The sequence below is a fragment of the Salvelinus sp. IW2-2015 genome, linkage group LG18 (genome assembly GCF_002910315.2).
Source record: "Salvelinus sp. IW2-2015 linkage group LG18, ASM291031v2, whole genome shotgun sequence".
Classification (NCBI taxonomy): Eukaryota; Metazoa; Chordata; class Actinopteri; order Salmoniformes; family Salmonidae; genus Salvelinus; species Salvelinus sp. IW2-2015.
Window position 1 is genome coordinate 27,255,389 of NC_036858.1, and position 20,994 is coordinate 27,276,382.

Consider the following 20,994-nt stretch of genomic DNA (forward strand, 5'->3'; position numbering starts at 1 on the left):
TACCAAAATAAACTTTTTCCACTAGCTCTAATAATTTTACAAATAAAATTGATAATAAATCAATCAACCATTCAAGCCCATGCCTTGTAGCAAGAAAAAGTGCACAAAGAAAACTTAATTTTAATTATTGCACACTGATCTAATCTGATGTGCCCAAGCCAGATACCTGAGCATCTCTTCTTGGATGCTAGTTCGTTTCATAGTGTCGTCTAATGTTGTACTCCTTACTTACAGCCACGTTGACTCCACAAACAAGACAAACAGGTTTGTCTTTTACATATGTTAAACAGATATGCTGCCTCCCACTTGTCCAGAAAGCTCCTGTTTTCTGCCTTTCTTTTCGCCATTTTGGGAAGGGATAGCGCGCTGACAGTTGTAGGCTCTATGTTGCTAGACTACTGTCACAGAGGAGAGGGCGTTTCTGGGTCCTGTCCTGATTGGCGCGCGAAAACAACAGCAGAGCATTATGGGATTCGTAGTATTAGCGGTGAATGCGCTGTATAAACCGGCGGCCAGCTCTAGTAGTAATTTGGTATTGTCTCGCGGGCCAATATAACTACCCCGCGGGGTCCAAATTTGGCCCGCGGGCCAGAGTTGACACCCATGGTATATATATTAAAGCCATTTAACAGACACTTTTATCCAAAGTGACTGATAGTCATACATGCATACATCTTTTCACTTTGGGAACCACTGTGTTAGTCAACATGTATCAGATTAGTACCCCTAAGAAGACATTCTTTTTTTGTGTGCTTAGTATTATTTCCATAAAAAATATCAGTTATTTTGTTTGTTGTGTTTCTTAGAGAAAGGGAGTGGTGCCGCCCCTCACAGGCGCTCCCAGAGTGAGGTGCGAGGCTACCAGAACACAGAGGAACACTGTGACCCTTTTACTGATATCAGCGATGGCCTGCCGCAGAAGTACGCCACCCTTCCTCGCAACCGCAACCCATTTGAGGTGGAGCAGGGCCAGCTGTGGGACCAAGGGGAGAAAAAGGAGAAGAAGGAGAAGGTCAGCCTACTTGAACGTGTGACCGGGAAGAAGGAGGGACGCAAGACRGACGGGGGGCGTTCGGGCAGCTCTGGAGACCTGCGCACGCCCAATCCCTTCAACAGCAACTCTCAGGGCGACATCCAACCAACCAACCCCTTCAGCTCACACTACAAAGCAAGGTAAAGCTTTCCACGTCCACACAACTATGTTTGGTATCCAAGCCAGGGTCATGTTCATTAGGCATAAAATGGCAAAAAAACTTATTGAAACATGTGGGGACTACCTGGGCTTAGCCAATAGGAAACTGACCTTTTCATTTTCCAACGCTTTCAATTGTGTGCTTTAATGAACACGACCCAGATGCACATGTATTGCACAGTATTCCTGGTCCCTTAGAATAGTTTCAAATATTAGAAGACTTACAAAACTGAATGGCTTTTGCGGTCACTGTGCTAACGTTAGGTCAGCTGGCTTATTCAGGACGAGTTAGGGAGCTAATACAACTAGAACTTCCACTACAAAACATTGCAACATGCTTTTAGAACACAAACAAAGTAGYCTGTCATTGTAAATAAGAATTTGTTCTTAACTGACTTGCCTAGTTAAATAAAGGTTAAATAAAAAACATTACCTAAGCTGTTTCATAGAAATGTACCTTTCTAAGCTGTTTCACTGAACCAATCATATCAGGTTCCTCTTGTTACACTTATGTAGTGTCAAACATAATGTTTGCCCATATTGCTCATTTATACACTCACCAGTCAGTTTATTAGGGAAACCCATCTAGTACCGGGTCGGACCCCCCTTTGCCTTCAGAACAGCCTTAATTCTTCAGGGCATTGTACAAGGTGTCAGAATCATTCCACAGGGATGTTGGTCCATGCTGACGCAATGGTACCACGAAGTTGCAGCAGATTGAACGGCGGTACATTCATGCTGCGKACAGCCTGTTCCATCTCATCCCGAAGATGCTCTATTGGATTGAGGTCTGGGGACTACGCAGGCCACTCAAGTAAAATGAACTCGCTGTCATGTTTTTTTTTCTCCACTCAATTGTATAGTGTTGGTGATCGGGTGCCCACTGGAGCCACTTCTTATGGATTTTAGCTGATAGGAGTGGAACCTGGTGTGGTCGTCTGCTGCAACAGCCCATCCGTGACAAGGAATTATGCGTTTTGAGYTGCCGTTCTGCACACCACTGTTGTACTGCGCCGTTATTTGTATATTTGTTGACCGCCTGTTAGCTTGCACGATTCTTGCCATTCTCCTTTGACCTCACTCAACGGGCTGTTTTCGCCCACGTCGTCCACATTTTCCACAGGTCTGCAACTGACTGGATGTTTTTTGTTTGTTGCACAATTCTCGGTAAACCTTAGACACTGTTGTGCGTGAAATGCCCAGGAGGGCGGCCGTTTCTGAGATACTGGATCTGGCACGCCTGGCACCAACGATCATACTACGCTCACAAAGTCGCTTATGTCACTTGTTTTGCTCATTCTAATGTTCAATCAAACAATAACTGAATGCGTCGATGCCTGTCTGCCTGTTTTATAAAGCAAGCCACAGCCACGTCTGTAGGTGCAATACACCACCGCGTTCACGGAAATGTATCTAATAAAATGTCCGGTGAGTGTATATCAGCAGTAGCATATAGTTATCCACGTGTTGGCCAAGTTTTCTTTATCATACTATACAGGTGTCATTACTGGCGTTAAGGGGCAATCTGCAGWTGCTACTTCCATTTTTATACCTTTAAATTCATTATGTATACTAGGGCTGGGACAATACCAGTATCGCGATACTCGTTAGTATCGTGTCAAGGAAACGAAACAAAAGCGTATTTAGCCCTCATGTTGGAAACATTATGTTGTCATCCAGAGTCACATTTATTTGTTTTCCAAGCTATGACACTATCAGGTACCAAGGTAAGACCCAAGTGCAGACTGTGTGAAGTAACAATGTTTATTGTAACAACAGGGGCAGGCAAACGACAGGTCAAGGCAGGCAGGGGTCGATAATCCAGAGTAGAGGCCAAGGTACAGGATGGCAGGTAGGCTCAGGGATAGGCGGAGTGGGCGGGTACAGGGTCAGGGCAGGCAAGGGTCAAAATTGAGGAGGGCGATAAAAGAGAAACTGGAAAAAGCAGGAACTGAGACACAAAACGCTGGTAGGCTTGAACAAACCAGACGAACTGGCAACAGACAGACAGAAAACATATAAATACACAGGGGATAATGGGGAAGATGGGTGACACCTGGAGTGGGGTGAAGACYATCACGAAGACAGGTGAAACAGATCTGGGCATGACAAGCACACTATTTTACATAAAACAGATTTTGGCACTCTTAAGTGTTATTACATACAGCCAGGAAGAACTATTGGATATACAGTTGAAGTCAGAAGTTTACGTACACTTAGGTTGGAGTCATTAAATCGTGTCGTGTGTGTGTATATGTATGTGTGTATATGTAAATATGTGTGTGTATATATGTATGTACACACACACACACACACACACAGTGCATTCGAAAGTATTCAGATTCCTTTAGTTGCCTTCTGGAAAACTCCAAGTGGGCTGTTGTGCCTTTTACTGAGTGGCTTCCGTCTGGCCACTCTACCATAAAGGCCTGATTGGTGGAGTCCTGCAGAGATGGTTGTCCTTCTGCAAGATTCTCCCATCTCCACAGACYAACTCTGGAGCTCTGTCAGAGTGACCATTGGGTTCTTGGTCACCTCCCGGACCAAGGCCCTTCTCTCCCAATTTCTCAGTTTGGCCGGGCGGCCAGCTCTAGGAAGAGTATTGGTGTTTCCAAACTTCTTCCATTTAACCTCTCTGGGATATTCGGGACGGTAGCGTCCCACCTCGCCAACAGCCAGTGAAATTGCAGGGCGCCAAATTAAAAACAACAGAAATCCCATAATTCAAATTCCTCAAACATACAAGTATTTTACCCCATTTTAAAGATAAACTTGTTATAAATCCAGCCACAGTGTCCGATTTCAAAAAGGCTTTACGACTAAAGCACACCAAACGATTATGTTAGGTCAGAGCCAAGCCTGTCTCTTATACACATCTAGATGTGTATAAGAGACAGATTTTACCCCATTTTAAAGATAAACTTGTTATAAATCCAGCCACAGTGTCCGATTTCAAAAAGGCTTTACGACTAAAGCACACCAAACGATTATGTTAGGTCAGCACCTAGTCACAGAAAAACACAGCCATTTTTCCAGCCAAAGAGAGGAGTCACAAAAAGCAGAAATAGAGATAAAATTAATCACTAACCTTTGATGATCTTCATCAGATGACACTCATAGGACTTCATGTTACACAATACATGTATGTTTTGTTCGATAAAGTTTATATTTATATCCAGAAATCTCAGTTTACATTGGCGCGTTATGTTCAGTAGTTCTAAAACATCCGGTGATTTTGCAGAGAGCCACATCAATTTACAGAAATACTCATAATAAACATTGCTAAAAGATACAAGTGTTATTTTATATCCACTTCTCCTTAATGCAACCGCTGTGTCAGATTTCAAAAAAACTTTTCGGAAAAAGCACACCATGCAATAATCTGAGTACGGCGCTCAGACACAAAAACAAGCCATACAGATACCCGCCATGTTGTGGAGTCAACAGAAGTCAGAAATAGCATTATAAATATTCACTTTGATGATCTTCATCAGAATGCAGTCCCAGGAATCCCAGTTCCACAATAAATGTTTGTTTTGTTCGATAAAGTKCATCATTTATGTCCAAATACCTCCTTTTTGTTCGCGCGTTTAGTACACAAATCCAAACTCAGGAGGCGCGGGCAAGTCCAGGCAAAAGTTCAGACAAAGTAATATTACAGTTTGTAGAAACATGTCAAACGATGTATAGAATCAATCTTTAGGATGTTTTTATCATAAATCTTCAATAATGTTTCAACCGGAGAATTCCTTTGTCTGTAGAAATGCAATGGAACGGAGGTAACTCTCACGGGAGCGCGCGAGACTGAGCTCATGGCACTCTGCCAGACCCCTGACTCAAACAGCTCTCATTCCCCCCTCCTTCACAGTAGAAGCATCAAACAAGGTTCTAAAGACTGTTGACATCTAGTGGAAGCCTTAGGAAGTGCAATATGACCCCATAGACACTGTATATTCGATAGGCAATGACTTGATAAACTACAAACCTCAGATTTCCCACTTCTTGGTTGAATTTTTTCTCAGGTTTTTGCCTGACATATGAGTTCTGTTATACTCACAGACATCATTCAAACAGTTTTAGAAACGTCAGAGTGTTTTCTATCCAAATCTACTAATTGTATGCATATTATAGCTTTTAGGCCTGAGTAGCAGGCAGTTTTTACTCTGGGCACCTTTTTATCCAAGCTACTCAATACTGCCCCCCAGTCCCAAAGAAGTTAAGACTGATGGAGGCCACTGTGCTCTTGGGGACCTTCAATGCTGCAGAAATGTTTTGGTACCCTTCCCCAAATCTGTGCCTCGACACCATCCTGTATCGGAGCTCTACGGACAATTCCTTCAAACACATGGCTTGGTTTTTGCTCTGGCATGAACTGTCAACTGTGTGTGCCTTTCCAAATCATGTCCAATCAATTGAATTTACCACAGGTGGACTCAAAGTTGTGTAGAAACATCTCAAGGATGATCAATGGAAACATGATGCACCTGAGCTGAATTTCGTGTCTCATAGCAAAGGTCTGAGTACTTATGTAAATCAGGTGTTACTAAAAACCTGTTTTCGCTTTGTCATTTTGGGATATTGTGTATAGATTGAGGATTTTTTTTATTTAATCAATTTTAGAATACGGCTGTAACGTAACAAAATGTGGYAAAAGTCGAGGGGTCTGAATACTTTCCAAATGCACTGTATGTACCTATTGATTCTTGAAGAATATCATTTATAGATGCCTCATGAGCTTGGTTCAACTGTCGTACTACATCATACCCCAAAATATAAGCTTGTTTTAATCCTTTCCTTGTGGATAATGTAAATTTAAACAAACACTGTCTAGCCTCAAAACATGGTTAAAACTATAATCTTGATATCCTGGATGGTCAGATGCTCTGTCCATGAGTTTGAGTGGTTACATTTCTCCAGCGCCATCCCTCAGCTCCGCCACCAAATCAGTAGTGGAGTGTTCACTTTGTTATTGTTCGCACTACAGATTGCCCCTTTAAAGCTAGAATCCTTAGTTGCTACATCCATTTTTGACTTGATATATATACCCATTGATTCTTGAACAATATAACTTCTAAATGCCATGTGAGCTTAGGTCAACTGTCGTACCCCATCAGAACCCAAAATATATGCTTGATTTATTCCAATGTTTGTAAACAAATGAAATGTAAAGAAACACTGTATAGCCTCAACATGGTTAAAACTGTAGTTAAAACTGTAATTGTGATATCATGGGATGGTCAGTCTTTGTATCCATAGCCTTGTCTATGAATTTGAGTGGTTACGTTTCTTCACCCTGGTCCCTTAGCTTTTTTGCGAAACAGGGGCGGTAAGAATGCTTAGTTATTGTTTCAGTTAAGGAGTGTAGCTTTAAGAGAAGCTAGGCTTGATAACAGACCCCTCTTAGCCACACATCTGTCACACAATTAACCTCTTAGGCCTGTCTCGCTGTAGGCGCTAGTCTATCGTCTTTACAGCTACCATCGTACACTACCTTTTGTGGTCATTTAGGTTTAAGGCAAGATGATACAGGGTGATTTAACCGTGTTGGTAAACATGATTTTATTTTTTTATTTTTGTAATTCCGTATTCTTGGATGTTTTGCAGTGATAAAAAGCCCACCAGCAATGAAGACATCCGAAAGGCGAGAGAGAAACATGGCAAGAAAAATGTAAGAGCTCACACCGTACACACTTTTAGTGACTCAATCTCAAACAAGGTTTACATTGGTATGAATAACCCTTTCGTAAAGACCATGGGAAAAAATAAAGGGAGAGAGAACGTCAAAAAGCATGGGCCTAGTTTCAGAACACCGCCAACTTTTAATTGAGTAGCTSTCCCTGATCTTACTTGACATTGCGGTTTGTGATGTTGATCTCTGAGCTGCTGTCTCTTCTCTCTTTTACACTTCACGATGAGTGTAATTTAACTAATTAACAGCTGGAAACKACGACCATCATCTCTGATTGGCTCATCATTTAAAACCGTGTGAAGTTTCGGTCTCTCTAAGGTCAGGTAAAGTTCTATTATATCGTACTGGTACCATAATTGGAGCACTATGTAGGGATAAATATGTGTGAAATTGTCATTGGATTGATGAGGGGGTTATTTGCCACCTTAGTTTTGTCACTCCCCCTCCCCCAAAAAATAAAAGCACAAAACATGCTCTGCTGGTGCATAAWTCTAGTAGTTGCTGCCAATTACACTCCTGAATGAGTTTAACATGGTAAGAGAGCCATGTCCAAAGTGATGTTGAAATGAGAAACAGGGATTCTGATAATGGCTTTCCTCACCTCCTCGTTGTGGGTGTTGAGGAGTTATCTTAGCCACGTGCCTCTCCATACACTCTATTGCAGAGCCTAGCAGAAATMAACTGGCAGTTCCATTCCCTCTGCTTTCAGGCCCTTGCTAATAAACCAGTGAGAGAGGAGGGGAGGATAGTGAGAGAGTTCAAAGAACAGAGCTTTTAAATTCTCAAAGCAGACCTCATTAGATGTAGTAATGAGACAACTGGAGAATGCCAAGTGTGCTCGCCTTATCTACTTCTCACTACTGATCGCAGAAAAATTGTCTTCACTTAGCTAGTTCATGGTCATTTCTAGGCCTCTGTCACCAGCCGCTGCAGCTTCTGGCTGTGTAGCTTTATATAATGTCTGGGGCTCTTTGGTGTGTGAATTGGACGCCATTGCTCATACAGTATAGTTAAACTGAGCTTGTAACTTGATTCATGTTAGGAAAATCTCTGCAAAATTGGTTGTCCTGATGACTGGAAGTGCAAAAGGCCTATTTCTTAGTATATTTTCCCTGTTTTGTTTCTAAAAGCATATTCAGTTCCCGAGTAAGCAGTCGCTAAACCCCCAATCACATTTTTCTCTGACCGAAAATAAGAGGCATATTGCTGAGTTAACTTTCGACTTTGGCCTGCCAGAACACTGACAAAATAACTTGAAGCTTACCTACGATGGAGGAATGCAGGACACCTAGCATGTCCACACTATTGAAAATGATGGAAATAAAGGTGCAGGCTGCTTAGTGTGATCCCCGCCATAGTCTTGAATTGTTTAGAAATAGACTCTAGTGATGGGACCCTCACATTCTGGTTTATCTTTGTTTCTCATACTAGGAAGAGATATAGTATACAGGTAAATATAGTCTGGCACTTCTTCACATCGTAGACACCGCACAGCGATTGCAGCTTGATTTGGGAACGGGGAGGAGAGGACACTGATAAGTGAAGTATTTTAAACAGGTTGATGGCTTTGCCGCTGTATCTGCCTGGGGGAGGATGTCCATTGTTGATGCGATAACGTGGCACCTCATTAAAAATGATTGCAGCTCCTCTTGTCCCCCCTGTAATGAGATCGGCACAGTCTACACAGACAGTTTTTCCTCTAAAGAAAAAAACCTCAACCAAAATAGTTTGGTTGCATCTTTGTTTTCGTGTTTCTTGTTCTGATCCTTTGTTCCCAGAAATATGCACTCTGCTGTTTCCCCTGGGAACGAAAAAGGCAAAAAAAATTATCTTTATTGCTGTTTTTTAGGGAGTTTAATCTTAATGTGATGCTCTTGTCCACCAGCTGGTCAAGGTTGCTGGTTTGGGAGGAGGATATGTGGTTTAGGATTTAAATAGGGAACGAGAGTTGACACGTTTATTTTCCTAGAACTGATTCTAAGAATATCAAATCAGATTCCCCGCCACAGGATTACTGATTGTTRGAGCCATCTATCGTTTTCTGATTTAATACCATTGACTTGAGCAGATCAAAACACCTGAAATGAAATGCAATGGCATTGACAGTGCCAACACACCTTTGGAGTGACATCTTATCACAGGCCCTCAATTAGTCCTGATTGCCACCAGGGTATAAGAGATAAACACGTGCAGTAATGACATAGTTTGTGACATTATTCAAACACCTTTAATTAGGCAATTAGTCTATCTGCCATAATACGTGGGATTCCCTGGCCTAGCCTACCTTCAGTCTTGCTTCAGATACTCTTTAGCACCGATTTTTACCTTTTGCTTTGTCTATTTATACCATCTAGCTATGATACCCATTTGAGAGCAATTATTGGTAATTGTCTCGTGTCTCAAGCCGCATTTGGAGTAGTACACTTTTACTGAGGTATTTGTAAATGGTGCTATCACGGTTGAATTCATCACAATGGCTGTGGTTTGGCCCCCGCAGGAGACAAAGCAGCCGAGCGTGGCCTCCTATAGCAACTTGTCTTTTGACGAGGTGGTGCGTGAGCTCATCAAGCAGAAGGAGGTGGTGAAAAAGAAGGACGCGCATATCCGTGAGCTGGAAGACTACATTGATAACCTGCTGGTCCGCGTTATGGAGGATTCGCCGAGCATCCTACGGACACCCTACGAGCCCAACAGGAAAGCGGGGAAAATCTCAAAAAAGAAGTAGAGTCAAGGTAGAGAGAGGTCAAAAATTAGAGGCTTGTAAACAGTAATGTCTCGTCCTAGCCATTTAAAAAAAAATGTATTGTGGGTATGGAACAAAAAATGAAGAGAAGGGGGATTGACCAATGCCAAATCAGTAGTTTTTGATTTCTTTACAGTAACTGCATTGATACAGCTTATACCGATTTATAGGTTTTGTATGCTGTGATTTGAGTTTACACCAGTTTCCCCAGCAGAATATTATCGTGGAGTGAAGTACATCCGATGACATAAATATTTGACTTGCATTATAACTAACCCCATGGCTGTTCCATTATGATAGGTAGACTAACCTCTGAATCAGTTGCTCTATGTTGATCCACTCATCCATTTTAATTGTGTACCTCCTGCTCTGTTGTTTGCATGGCATTCCTTTTGTTTTTCAAATTCTGGTGAATTGAAAGAATGGGAAATTACATAATGTATCTCAAAAATTCATCAGAATACCTTAGCAGAAACCAGTGGGATTCAAATGAGCTATCACTGTGTTGACTACGTTTTACCATTTATTATGAGATGATGAAGAACAAACTAGTGGGGTTATACCATGCCTGACCGTTTCCCAAGMCCTTTAATAGTGTATCCATGGCATACACTATTAAAGGCCTTGGGAAACGGTCAGGCATGGTATAGCCCCACTAGTGCACTTTCACACACGTAACATGAAAATCCCAGACAGCTTCTGGAGCGGTTGTTTGAACATAGAACCACCAAGCTAGATTTGCGTTTAAACACTAAGGCTATCTAGATTTAATTAAATATTTAAAGGATGCACCTCTTCACCTCTTACAAATCAGTTGTACTGAAAAATTGCACGATTTAGATTTMAAAAATAATGTCCTCGAGCTTCTAGTAAAGAGAGAAACAACTTCTCTGATTATGACTAAACTTATGCCTCTTTTAGCCTCTCCAAGAGGCTAAAATCTCTTGATTAGGTTGCTTTARTTTACTGACTTTATTGTCCCCATGGAGAAGTTTTGTTGCAGTGTCATGTACACGTTTAAATACAAAACAAATTGACAATACAACTTTCATAACAGTTGCATACCAATAAAAAGAGACTAGCCTACTGGCCTTACTGGGTCAATAGGAACATTAGCCCGAGCTATTTAGGAGGGATATCACACCTGGCACAAATGATTGTCTAGTTCTGTTTTTCCCGCCGAGGGGTGCCCTATACCTGCGCCCAGAAGGGAGTAGTTCAAAGTCGCTAGGTGTAGAACTAAGGTTACTATACCCCATTTATAATTGCTAACTGACTGGAGAAGTTTTGTTTAAAGCCCCGACGCTCATTCTGAACGTTTAAATGCATCGCWTGCGGTACGGTTTTGTGAAACATAAACATATCTTTCATATCAGTGAGAAATAATTTTCAAAAAACTCAATGTTTATAGGMTTAGGGTTCCCACACGGCCATATTTCCATGTTGCAGTGCTTTTTTACGGAAAACAGAAGGAAGACAGAGGCGTACCTGTGCTAATTAGATATCTACCTGTGAGTAAACGGAAGATGGACGCCACAAAAGAGTTGTCACTGAAAAATATGTGTTAAAATACTGTACAGTAAGTGTATATTTTGCATTTGTAAAATGATTTTGATGTGATAAGGAAGAAGAGGGTTTAATGTTTCTAGAACCGTACCAAAATTGAAAATCGATTCACGTTTAGAAGWAGTATTTGTCTGTTTTGGCTACCAGAGCTAATTTGCTAACAGAACATGTAAGGTCTTCGGACTATAAGGAGTAACGTTAGTCCATTGAGGTACAGTTGCTATAGTATTTTAACACAAGGGTCTACTTTTTTATTTGATTGCGTGCCTCACTTTTCAAACAAAAAATGTATCCGTTAAACAGTTAATCAAATGTATATGGCCTAAGTGTTAAAACGTATCCAAACAATTGTTAAATAACCAAAAGGTCATGGTCTAGGGGTGTGGATGAGTGTATCTGTGTGGGTGTGCGCGTGAATAAGTGTGTGGTGCGGAGACTCGGTGCAGGTGGTCAGTCCAGATCAAGTGTTCCGGATATTTTAAATTTAACTAGGCAAGTCAGTTAAAAACAAAATCTTATTTACAATGATGGCCAAACCCGGACGACGCTGGGACAATTGTGTGCCGCCCTATGGGACTCCCAATCACGGCCGGTTGTGATACAGCCTGGAATCGAACCAGGGTCTGTTGTGACGCCTCTAGCACTGAGATGCAGTACCTTAGACCGCTGCGCCACTCGGGGAGCCCTATAGGGCGGCATTCTTTTGGCTTCTATTTAGAAATTGTCTCTGAGCCTGTTGGTTTCAAACCTCATGCTCCAATACCGTCTCCCCGACGGTGAAGTGGTGAACCGCTCGTGTGTGGGGTCCTTGATGATGCTGCGGGCCTTCCTCAGGCACCGTTTCGAGTAGATGTCCTGGGAGCACGGTCCCAGTGATGTACTAATAACCAGCTGAGCTAGCAAACAATGTAACAAAAGTAGTTTTTCGGAATCAAAAAATATACCAACAGGCTCTGCGTTTCAGGAATCACAGAAGCAAGCTCTCCCGGTGCACTGTTCAATCATTTAGCCATTTAAACATTTTGTTTTTGGATAAACTCACTTTTTGCAATGCCCTCAATGGCTTCCATGCGTTTAAAACGTGAGCTTGTCCGAGGGGTCGGTCTTGACAACACTTTCTATCCATTGGAGTGCTTTGACTGATTGCCCCAACTTCTGCGGTCGGGCTTAGTGAAGGGTCAATTGAATAGGGTTTGCCATTTTTAATAGGTCTGACATGAAAGCGTGAACCAACATATAGCCATAACAAATATGGCCGCTTGATGCGGTATTCAACCCAGATGCTCTTATAATGTGAATGTTGTCAAGTATATGTTTACCAGATGCTCCAGAGGCAGTCGTGTGCTGTTGGCAGTGGTCAAGTGGTTGAGTACTGCAGAGCATTAATGACTGTGTTTACACTTCAGACCAAGACGCAGGATTATGACACAAACTCTACACTCTGCCAATCAGCCCGGCACTGCGCTTACTGCAATACAAGATTGTGTTGATATACTGATATGCAGGTATGAACATGCTGTTGTTGCCTGTCTGTGACTGATGTGAGCTTTTTGGAATTAGGATGGTTTGGACCTARAGTATCTGTTGACATTTGCCATCTTAGTACAAAAATATATTATTTAAAGTTACTCTTATGAGGGTAGGTACTACTGCATTTTTTAAAACTCAAGGCATGCATTTCCAAACACGCATCCGAAAACAATGTGACACTGCATTRCAATTTTGTGACCTTGCAGTGAAAACTAAACAATATGTAAAKACTGTATTCTCTGGTCAGTTTTGATGATATGGAATGTCTGGGCATCGTGCAGGTGCAGAATGTAATTGAGTGGAGGCAAACTAAAGACACTGCTATTGAAGCCTCCCTAATATTTACACCAAAGTTAATTCATTCAAAGAGCTATCATTGTCCAGCATATCAACTTTTGGGTTTGTTGTTTTAGATTTTTCAGTGACTCTTGATGACTATCGTTTTGTTTTTAGGATCAAGCGCATTSTATGACCTTAATTTGCATTAAGTGTAGGCCCATCCATTGTCATCCAAAAATGTGTATAAACCATTGGTCAAGTTATTCTCACTTTACTCTACTTGTATGGCTTTACACAGACAGAAAGATGAAGTGCAATCATAATTTAGCAACATGTTTAATATTCTATTGGTGTCCACAAATTGTMTACACTTTGAATCATTATATTGTGTGCTCAGGTGGAACATGTCTGAATGACATCCGTTCTACYCTTGTGATCTGWCATTGTTTGTCAACAGAGAGAAAATATGATTCCATTAGGTAGAAGTGGTTCYATTTTTGTTACTTTTTAGATTGACTGATTGTTGCTTGAATTGTTTTAACTATTTGAAGGAAATATAATCAAGGTACCTAGCTACATAGCAATGCATTTGCAGGCTGATTTTAATGTATTGATTTTGTTCACATGTTACACTGCCCATTGACAGATCAAAGTGCTCTTGACTAATTGCTCTCCACAAAGGCTATTGGTTATATTTTTACTAGTAATACACTGTGTACTAACTTAACACATCCAGAAAACCAAACTATCAGTACAGATTGTAACAAGGGCTCGAGTTAACCTGTTTATTACATTTTARATGTGATCATTTATGACATTTTCATGTTTTACTGACTAATTTGTCATGCATCCTTCATACTGTCCAAAGCAAGGCCAAATATATAACATATCACGACAGTTTTACAATCAATGTAGGCTGACTCTGTTATGAAATATGTTATCATAAATAGTACTATGACGACATAACAAACAGTATCAGCCTGTCAAAAAACAAACCACCCTCAATTTAATAATTTGTGTCACCATGGTATATCGCTTCATAACACATACAATGTCTGTTCTGCATAGCATACACAATTGTATGTATCAATGTATGCTTTAAGCAGGCAGTTTCCCCGCTCTGTATGATGTCACATTTRCGAGTCTACTTTTCTTTAATAGTTACATACACTGTAATGCTTTTTAAAAAGGTTACGACTACTTAGTTATTACTTTATTACTGTAAGTAGGTAAAACTATTACTGTGTTACTGAAATATTTTCCCTCAAGATGTACGTCTTTTCCTAGAGCAAATGCCATGACATGATGCCATGCCATGACATGACATGACAAACATGTCTCACCTAATTAGCAGAAAGGTTTACATTTTTGTCACTTTTTTTWGTTTTTTSTTTTTGTAGAATGTTGTGCCATTTACAGTGTTATATGCTTGGTATTTTAGATCAATAGGATTACTGTTACAAAGTTGTGTACTAATTGTATTGTGACCCCTGTTGTGAACTATTGATTCCTCAGTCTAAATCATTGACCACACTGAGTTGCGTAGTCACACATTTTAGACAATTTTTGRTGCTTTTTCCTGTATTTTGTGTCTTTTTTTATTTGGTAAACTTTTACATTCTAAGTTTTATATTCTTTATTTGTATTGGTAAAGTTACTGAATGTCCACATATCAAGTCAGGATACAGCCCTAAGTGAACATGTGAGAATTTTACGACATTCGTTTTCGGAAGTTCAAAACCGCCAGAGGCTTCAATTTCAGAACTGTTTGGATGACTCACTCTACATTAAAAAGGGCTATCTCATTGCTTTTTTTTCCTTCTTAAGTAACGAACACAGTTTACTGCAAAAACTTCCCAATTCGGTCACAGTTAACTAGGACAAAGAGAATTTAATGGTATTCCAGAAAATGCAAAAGCTGCCTTTTTATAAACCTTGTCCTAGCATGCATCACTGAGACACACTGTTTTGTTTTCTTGCACCTATTGTGTACAGATTCTTAGCCTCTATTACATTTATTTTATTTTTGAAAAAAGCTTCCCCCCCCCCCCAAAAAAAAAAATCTTTATCTTTACCTAAATCGTCCTCTATTGAATGTAGGCTCTAAAGTGTGCCCTCGTTCATTATACTGATTATAGTTAAGCAACATTTCTTCCTCATGTTTTAAAATGTGACCTTTATCCAGACCATATATTCAGCTACTGTTTTTACCATAATTCAAAATGACTTCATGTACATTATACATTATTCAGCTGTTTGTATTTGACTTTGAATGTGTTTTGATGCAACAGAAATTACTTTATCCAGAATAAGATGGGGTAACACACATGCTAACGAATAACAACAGATGTTTGTGTGTTGCGCTGTAAATTCAAAGTAATTTGTTTGAATTTTTACAGCAACATTATAGCAGAACTAATACACTTGCTCCAATGAATCTTCTGTTTTTATTGAAAAACGTGATGATGATAATGAAATCTCATGAATTCAATGATGGGGAAAAAGCTAGGTGGGTGTTCAAATGGCTTTATAGGATGGGGGGGCATATTAATTTCATGCTAAATGAGGTAATAGGTGTTTTCTTCAGCATCCGACAACTGATGGTTGAAGTCTGACAATGACTACATTGAGAGATCTCCATGGAGACAGCATCATTGAAAGCACTGAGCGCTCTGAAGGCTGTTAGCCTTACAAATAGATAATACAACTATAATACCAGTTTCAAGCCCACAATCACTGTGTCAGTTTAACATAGTTTAGTATTTAAAATCCCTTCATTGTGTTGATATACAGCTAATATTCTAACCTTTTCTCCATTTAGTTAATTCCATGGCACATCTTTGTACTTCTACTTAGCACTCAGATAATGATTCACTAACTCTGCAGTTAGCTTGCATCTTAAATTGCATGTCAGTTGTTTTTGCAATACAGCTTCATACAATTTTATCACTTTCTGTTTAGAGAGCCATCACAGTTGCTCATATCATATATATGAACAGAACAGTATTTGATCAAATTCGACATTGTACAATAATACAAGCAGAAATGTCTCCAAACGCCTCTTCCCTGTATGGTGGCAATGGCACTAAACTTTTCCTTATGCATTTCTTTAACCTTAGCTGCAGTTCACAAAGGTGGGTGTAKGTTTTCACAAGACAATACAATTTTTCACACTTTATGCAAACGTTTGTATGTCGGGTTGAGCGGGCATGTGGGGTTTGAGGGGAAAGATTGGTTTGTTTGTAAAACTGTTGATTGTGATACTGAAGGGAAAAAAAGAATGTCATTTCTATGTTGGTATACAAGGTATAATTTTGGGGACAACAATGCAGATMATGTAAAAAGCGAAGAATGGTGCTGCTTGACATGACTGCTTCGAAAGCTTTCAGTGTAAACTGTATGTTTATTGTCCATCTCTCTCACACACTGTCCCACCAAAAGCTGGTTGCTTCCTAACTACTTAAACAATTTTGGCATGTGGCATGGATGTACTTACATGAATGTCTTAGAGTAGAAATGTTTTAGGAATTGTCAGTGATCCATTGGATAACAAAATTGGAAGCCACAAACAAGATGATCGCATTGCTCTTTTCAATAAATACGCTGTACTTCTTAATGAAAATYCCAGTTGTTTTAATGAATTTACTAATGCAGCTATATTGCTTATTTTCATGATTATTTAGAATACAATGTGCTTTTTCTGTATATAGGCACAAACAAAATACAGAAACAAATTTAGATGTACACTACACACCATTGTGAACAAATCGTTGCAAAAGTACAGTGCATTTGGAAAGTACTCAGACCCCTTGACTTTTTCCACATTTTGTTACATTACAGCATTATTCTAAAATTGCTAAAATTGTTTTTCCCCCTCCATCAAGCTACCCCATAAAGAAAAAACAGTTTTTTTAGACATTTTATCAATTTATTTTTATTTTTTATGAAATCACATTTACATAAGTATTCAGACCCTTTACTCAGTACTTTGTTGAAACACCTTTGGCTTCAATTACAGCCTCAAGTCTTCTTGGGTATGACGCTACAAGTTTGGCACACCTGTGTTTGTGGAGTTTCTCCTATTCTTCTGTGCAGGTCCTCTCGAGCTTTGTCAGGTTGGGTGGGGAGTGTTGCTGCACAGCTATTTTCAGGTCTCTCCAGATATGTTCGATCGGGTTCAAGTCCGAGTTCTGGCTGGGCACTCAAGGACATTCAGAGACTTGTCCCAAAGCCACTCCTGCGTCCTCAGGGTCGTTGTCCTGTACGAAGGTACCTTTTCTATTGACAGGTGTGTGCTTTATATTGACAGGTGTGTGCCTTTCCAAATCATGTACAATCAATTGAATTTACCTCCGGTGAACTCCAAGTTGTAGAAACATCTCAAAGATGATCAATGGAAACAGGATGCACCTGATCTCAATGTCTTGTCTTTTTAGCAAAGGGTCTGAATACTTATGTAAACAAGGCATTTCTGTTTATTTGAAAAAAAATACAAAAATTTGGAAAACCCTGTTTTCCCTTTGTCATTATGGGGTATTGTGTGTCGATTGGTGAGAACAATTATTTAATAAATTTTCGGATAAGGCTGTAACGTAACAAAATGTGGAAAAAGTCAAGGGGTCTGAATACTTCCCGAATGCACTGTACATACATTGTAATCACCAGTCCATTGAATAAAAAGGAAAGTAATTTRCCTACATTCCATTCCTGTATTAATAGTCCTTATACACATTTCAGTATACAATGCAGTACTCAGATTTCATGATTAGAACTATTTGTGTTGGATTTCTTGTCCAACTTTCTGTGCCTACCGTTGAGTGGCTGTTTTTGTTCCGGAGAAATTCRCATGCCTTCCCTGGAAAAAACGAGTGGCATAGGGAGACAATTGTGAGTGGCAAGGTTGCTCGTTAAACTTTGCCTCTAATTTGCTTATGCGTATAAGAAGTGTGTMTGAAATKATTCAGGACAAGCAACACTTGTGCTGTTTACAACCTGGTGCTTTTGTGGGCAGGTTTCGTTTCACTTTTCCAAATAGCAAGTTAAAACATGGCCCTTCTTATGTCACCCCGGCCAGCACCCAAAGGCAGTAGGCTACATCCAAGCTGTCAGGTTAACCAAAGACTACAGTTTTACTGTTCAATAGAACTAAGAACAAGAGGCAGATAAAGGACCCTATTCAATCAAAAACTCGTTACCAGGTTTTTAGGGTAAAACATTTTATAAAATTCTCCTTGCACTCCYTGAATACATGTTTTGATTGTGGTATTCAACAAAATGCTTATTTTGTAATACAGCGACAATCATTAGCGAACTGTGGAATGAAGTTTTGACCTCAAGTACAAGTATTTAACAATACATGCTTGGTCGGAGAACTAAAGCAAACCAGCAATCCAAAAGCTTTTACCAAATAACATATTGCTGCTTTGAACAAAGGCAAATATATATATTTACACACAAAGTGTACTTTGAAACAGGCTGACCAGGTGAAAGCTATTGATGTCACTTGTTAAATCCACTTCAATCAGTGTAGATGAAAGGGAGGGGACAGGTTAAAGAAGGATTTTTAAGCCTTGAGACAATGTAGACGTGGATTGTGTATTTGTGCCATTCAGAGGTTGAATTGACAAGACGGAAGATTTAAGTGCTTTTAAACACTATCCTTTGTGTATCACCACCAAAGGACACCCAGCCAACTTGACACAACTGTGGGGAGCATTGGAGTCAACATTGGCCCGCGTCCCTGTGAATCGCTTTCGACACCTTGTAGAATCCATGGCCTGACGAATTGGGGGGGGAGCCAGGGGTTAGACTCAATATTAGGTGGGTGTTCCTAATGTTTGGTATACTCTGTGTGTGTGTTTTTTATATATGTATGTGTGTGTATATATTATTTATCTATACTGAACAAAAATATAAACMTAACATGCAACAATTTCAAAGATGTTACTGAATTACACTTCCTATGATGAAATCAGCCAATTTAAATGTATTAATTAGGACCTAAGCTATGCATTTCACATGACTGGGAATACAGATATGCGTCTCTTGGTCACAGATACCTTAAAAAAAACAATGGGCCTCACAATGGGCCTCAGGATCTCGTATTTTTATTTTTGTGCATTCAAATTGCCATCAATAAAATGCAATTGTGTTCGTTGTCCGTAGCTTATGCCTGCCCATACCATAACCCCACCGCCACCATGGGGCACTCTGTTCACAACGTTGACATCAGCAAACTACTCGCACACACGACGCCATACACGTTGTGAGGCCGGTTGGACGTACTGCCAAATTGTCTAAAACAACGTTGGAGGTGGCTTATGGTAGAGAAATTAACWTTAAATTCTCTGGCAACAGCTCTGGTAGACATTCCTGCAGTCTGCATGCCAATTGCATGCTCCCTCAACTTGTGGCATTGTGTTGTGTGACAAAACTGCACATWTTAGAGTGACCTTTTATTGTCCCCAACACCAGGTGCACCTGTGTAATGAACATGCTGTTTAATCAGCTCCTTGATATGTCCCACCTGTCAGGTGGATGTATTATCTTGGCATAGGAGAAATGCTCACTAACAGGGATGCAAACAAATTTGTGCCCAAACTTTGAGAGAAATAAGCTTTTTGTGTGTATGGAACATTTCTGGGATCTTTCATTTCAGCTCATGAAACATGGGACCAACACTTTTACATTTTGTGTTTTATATTTTTGTTAATTGTATATACAATTAGCTCAGTTGGTAGAGCATGGCTCTTATAATGCCAGGGTAATGGGTTCGATTCCCTGGACCACCCATACGTAAAATGTATGCATGCGTGACTGTAAGTCCCTTTGGATAAAAGCGTCTGCTGAATGGCTTATTATATTTTACAAATATGTTTTATCATGCTGTAATAATTACGATACTCTGTTGGAAACCATTACCAACAATCTTTCTGAGATGGGATTTACTCAGACTGGGGACTATGAACTGTGAATAAACTGTTCATTCACATCTCTTAACACTTATTATATGAATGTTCAACTGCTAACATATCCCAAGTTACTGAGTGTGTGTGGTGTGGCTAGTTTATATACTGCTTTTGGTTCATTTATTTTAGGTTAGTTATGCATTATACATCCTCCGTCAAGACAATCTCAAAGTCATTGATATGTATTTGTTGCTATTAACTTTTGAATTGCTGCATAATTTGGTATAGTATGTTTCATATGTCCTAATCATTGGTGAACCAAAATGTCACTTCAAATGATTAAATGGTCCTTACYGTATGTGTTAGGTGTCATTTGAGCTAATTGAAACTCTCACTGCTACCAATACACATTCATCAGAAGATAAAGTTTCACATAGGCCAGGCTTTGGATGGCACGTGTCTCCTGGACACTTCCAAAAAGGAAAGCCCGTTAGATCATTCTATTAGTGRATATTAAATTGCTGAAATTTGAGAAAAATTACAAAACATGTTATGTATGAGGATAAGTGAATGGCAGGGGTAACAACAGCTTGGGTAGGGAGTTTGCCCACCGGACAGCACGGTGTGAAGTTAAAGAGGACACGTGCCAGAATGGGGCCCATACAGGTCACCTGCGCTCCCTTTTAAAAATGGATGGGCGGCGCGGTCGGGGATCAATATCACCCCTACGAGTCGATGAATGGGGAGTTCCCCCTGCAATCACGAAGACACTTAGAGTGCCTTCAGAAAGTATTCACACTCCTTGACTTTTTCCACATTTTGTTGTTTTACAGCCTGAATTTAAAACGGATTAAATTGAGATTTTGGGGGGGGTCAGTGGCCTACACACAATACCCCATAATGTTAAAGTGGATTATGTTTTTAGACATGTTTACAAATTAATAAAAAATGTAATGCTGAAATGTCTTGAGTTAGTAGTTATTCAATCTTTTTGTTATGGCAAGCCTAAATAAGTTCAGGAGTAAACATTTGCTTTACAAGTCACATAAYTTGCATAGACTCTGTGTGCAATAATAGTTTTGAACAT

The 20,994-nt window shown here is 39.9% G+C and overlaps 1 protein-coding gene across 1 annotated transcript in view; it reads left to right on the top strand.

Moving 5' to 3' along the window:
• The window catches only part of LOC111978783 (rab11 family-interacting protein 2), a 40,963-nt gene extending 23,260 nt beyond the window's left edge, over positions 1-17,703 (top strand). Inside the window, exons 4-6 of the mRNA XM_024009024.2 lie at positions 807-1,173; positions 6,797-6,860; positions 9,379-17,703. Of these exons, the coding sequence (XP_023864792.1) occupies positions 807-1,173; positions 6,797-6,860; positions 9,379-9,606 (659 nt within the window). The 3' untranslated portion in view covers positions 9,607-17,703. The remainder of the gene's footprint in view (positions 1-806; positions 1,174-6,796; positions 6,861-9,378) is intronic.
• Positions 17,704-20,994: the final 3,291 nt, after the last annotated feature.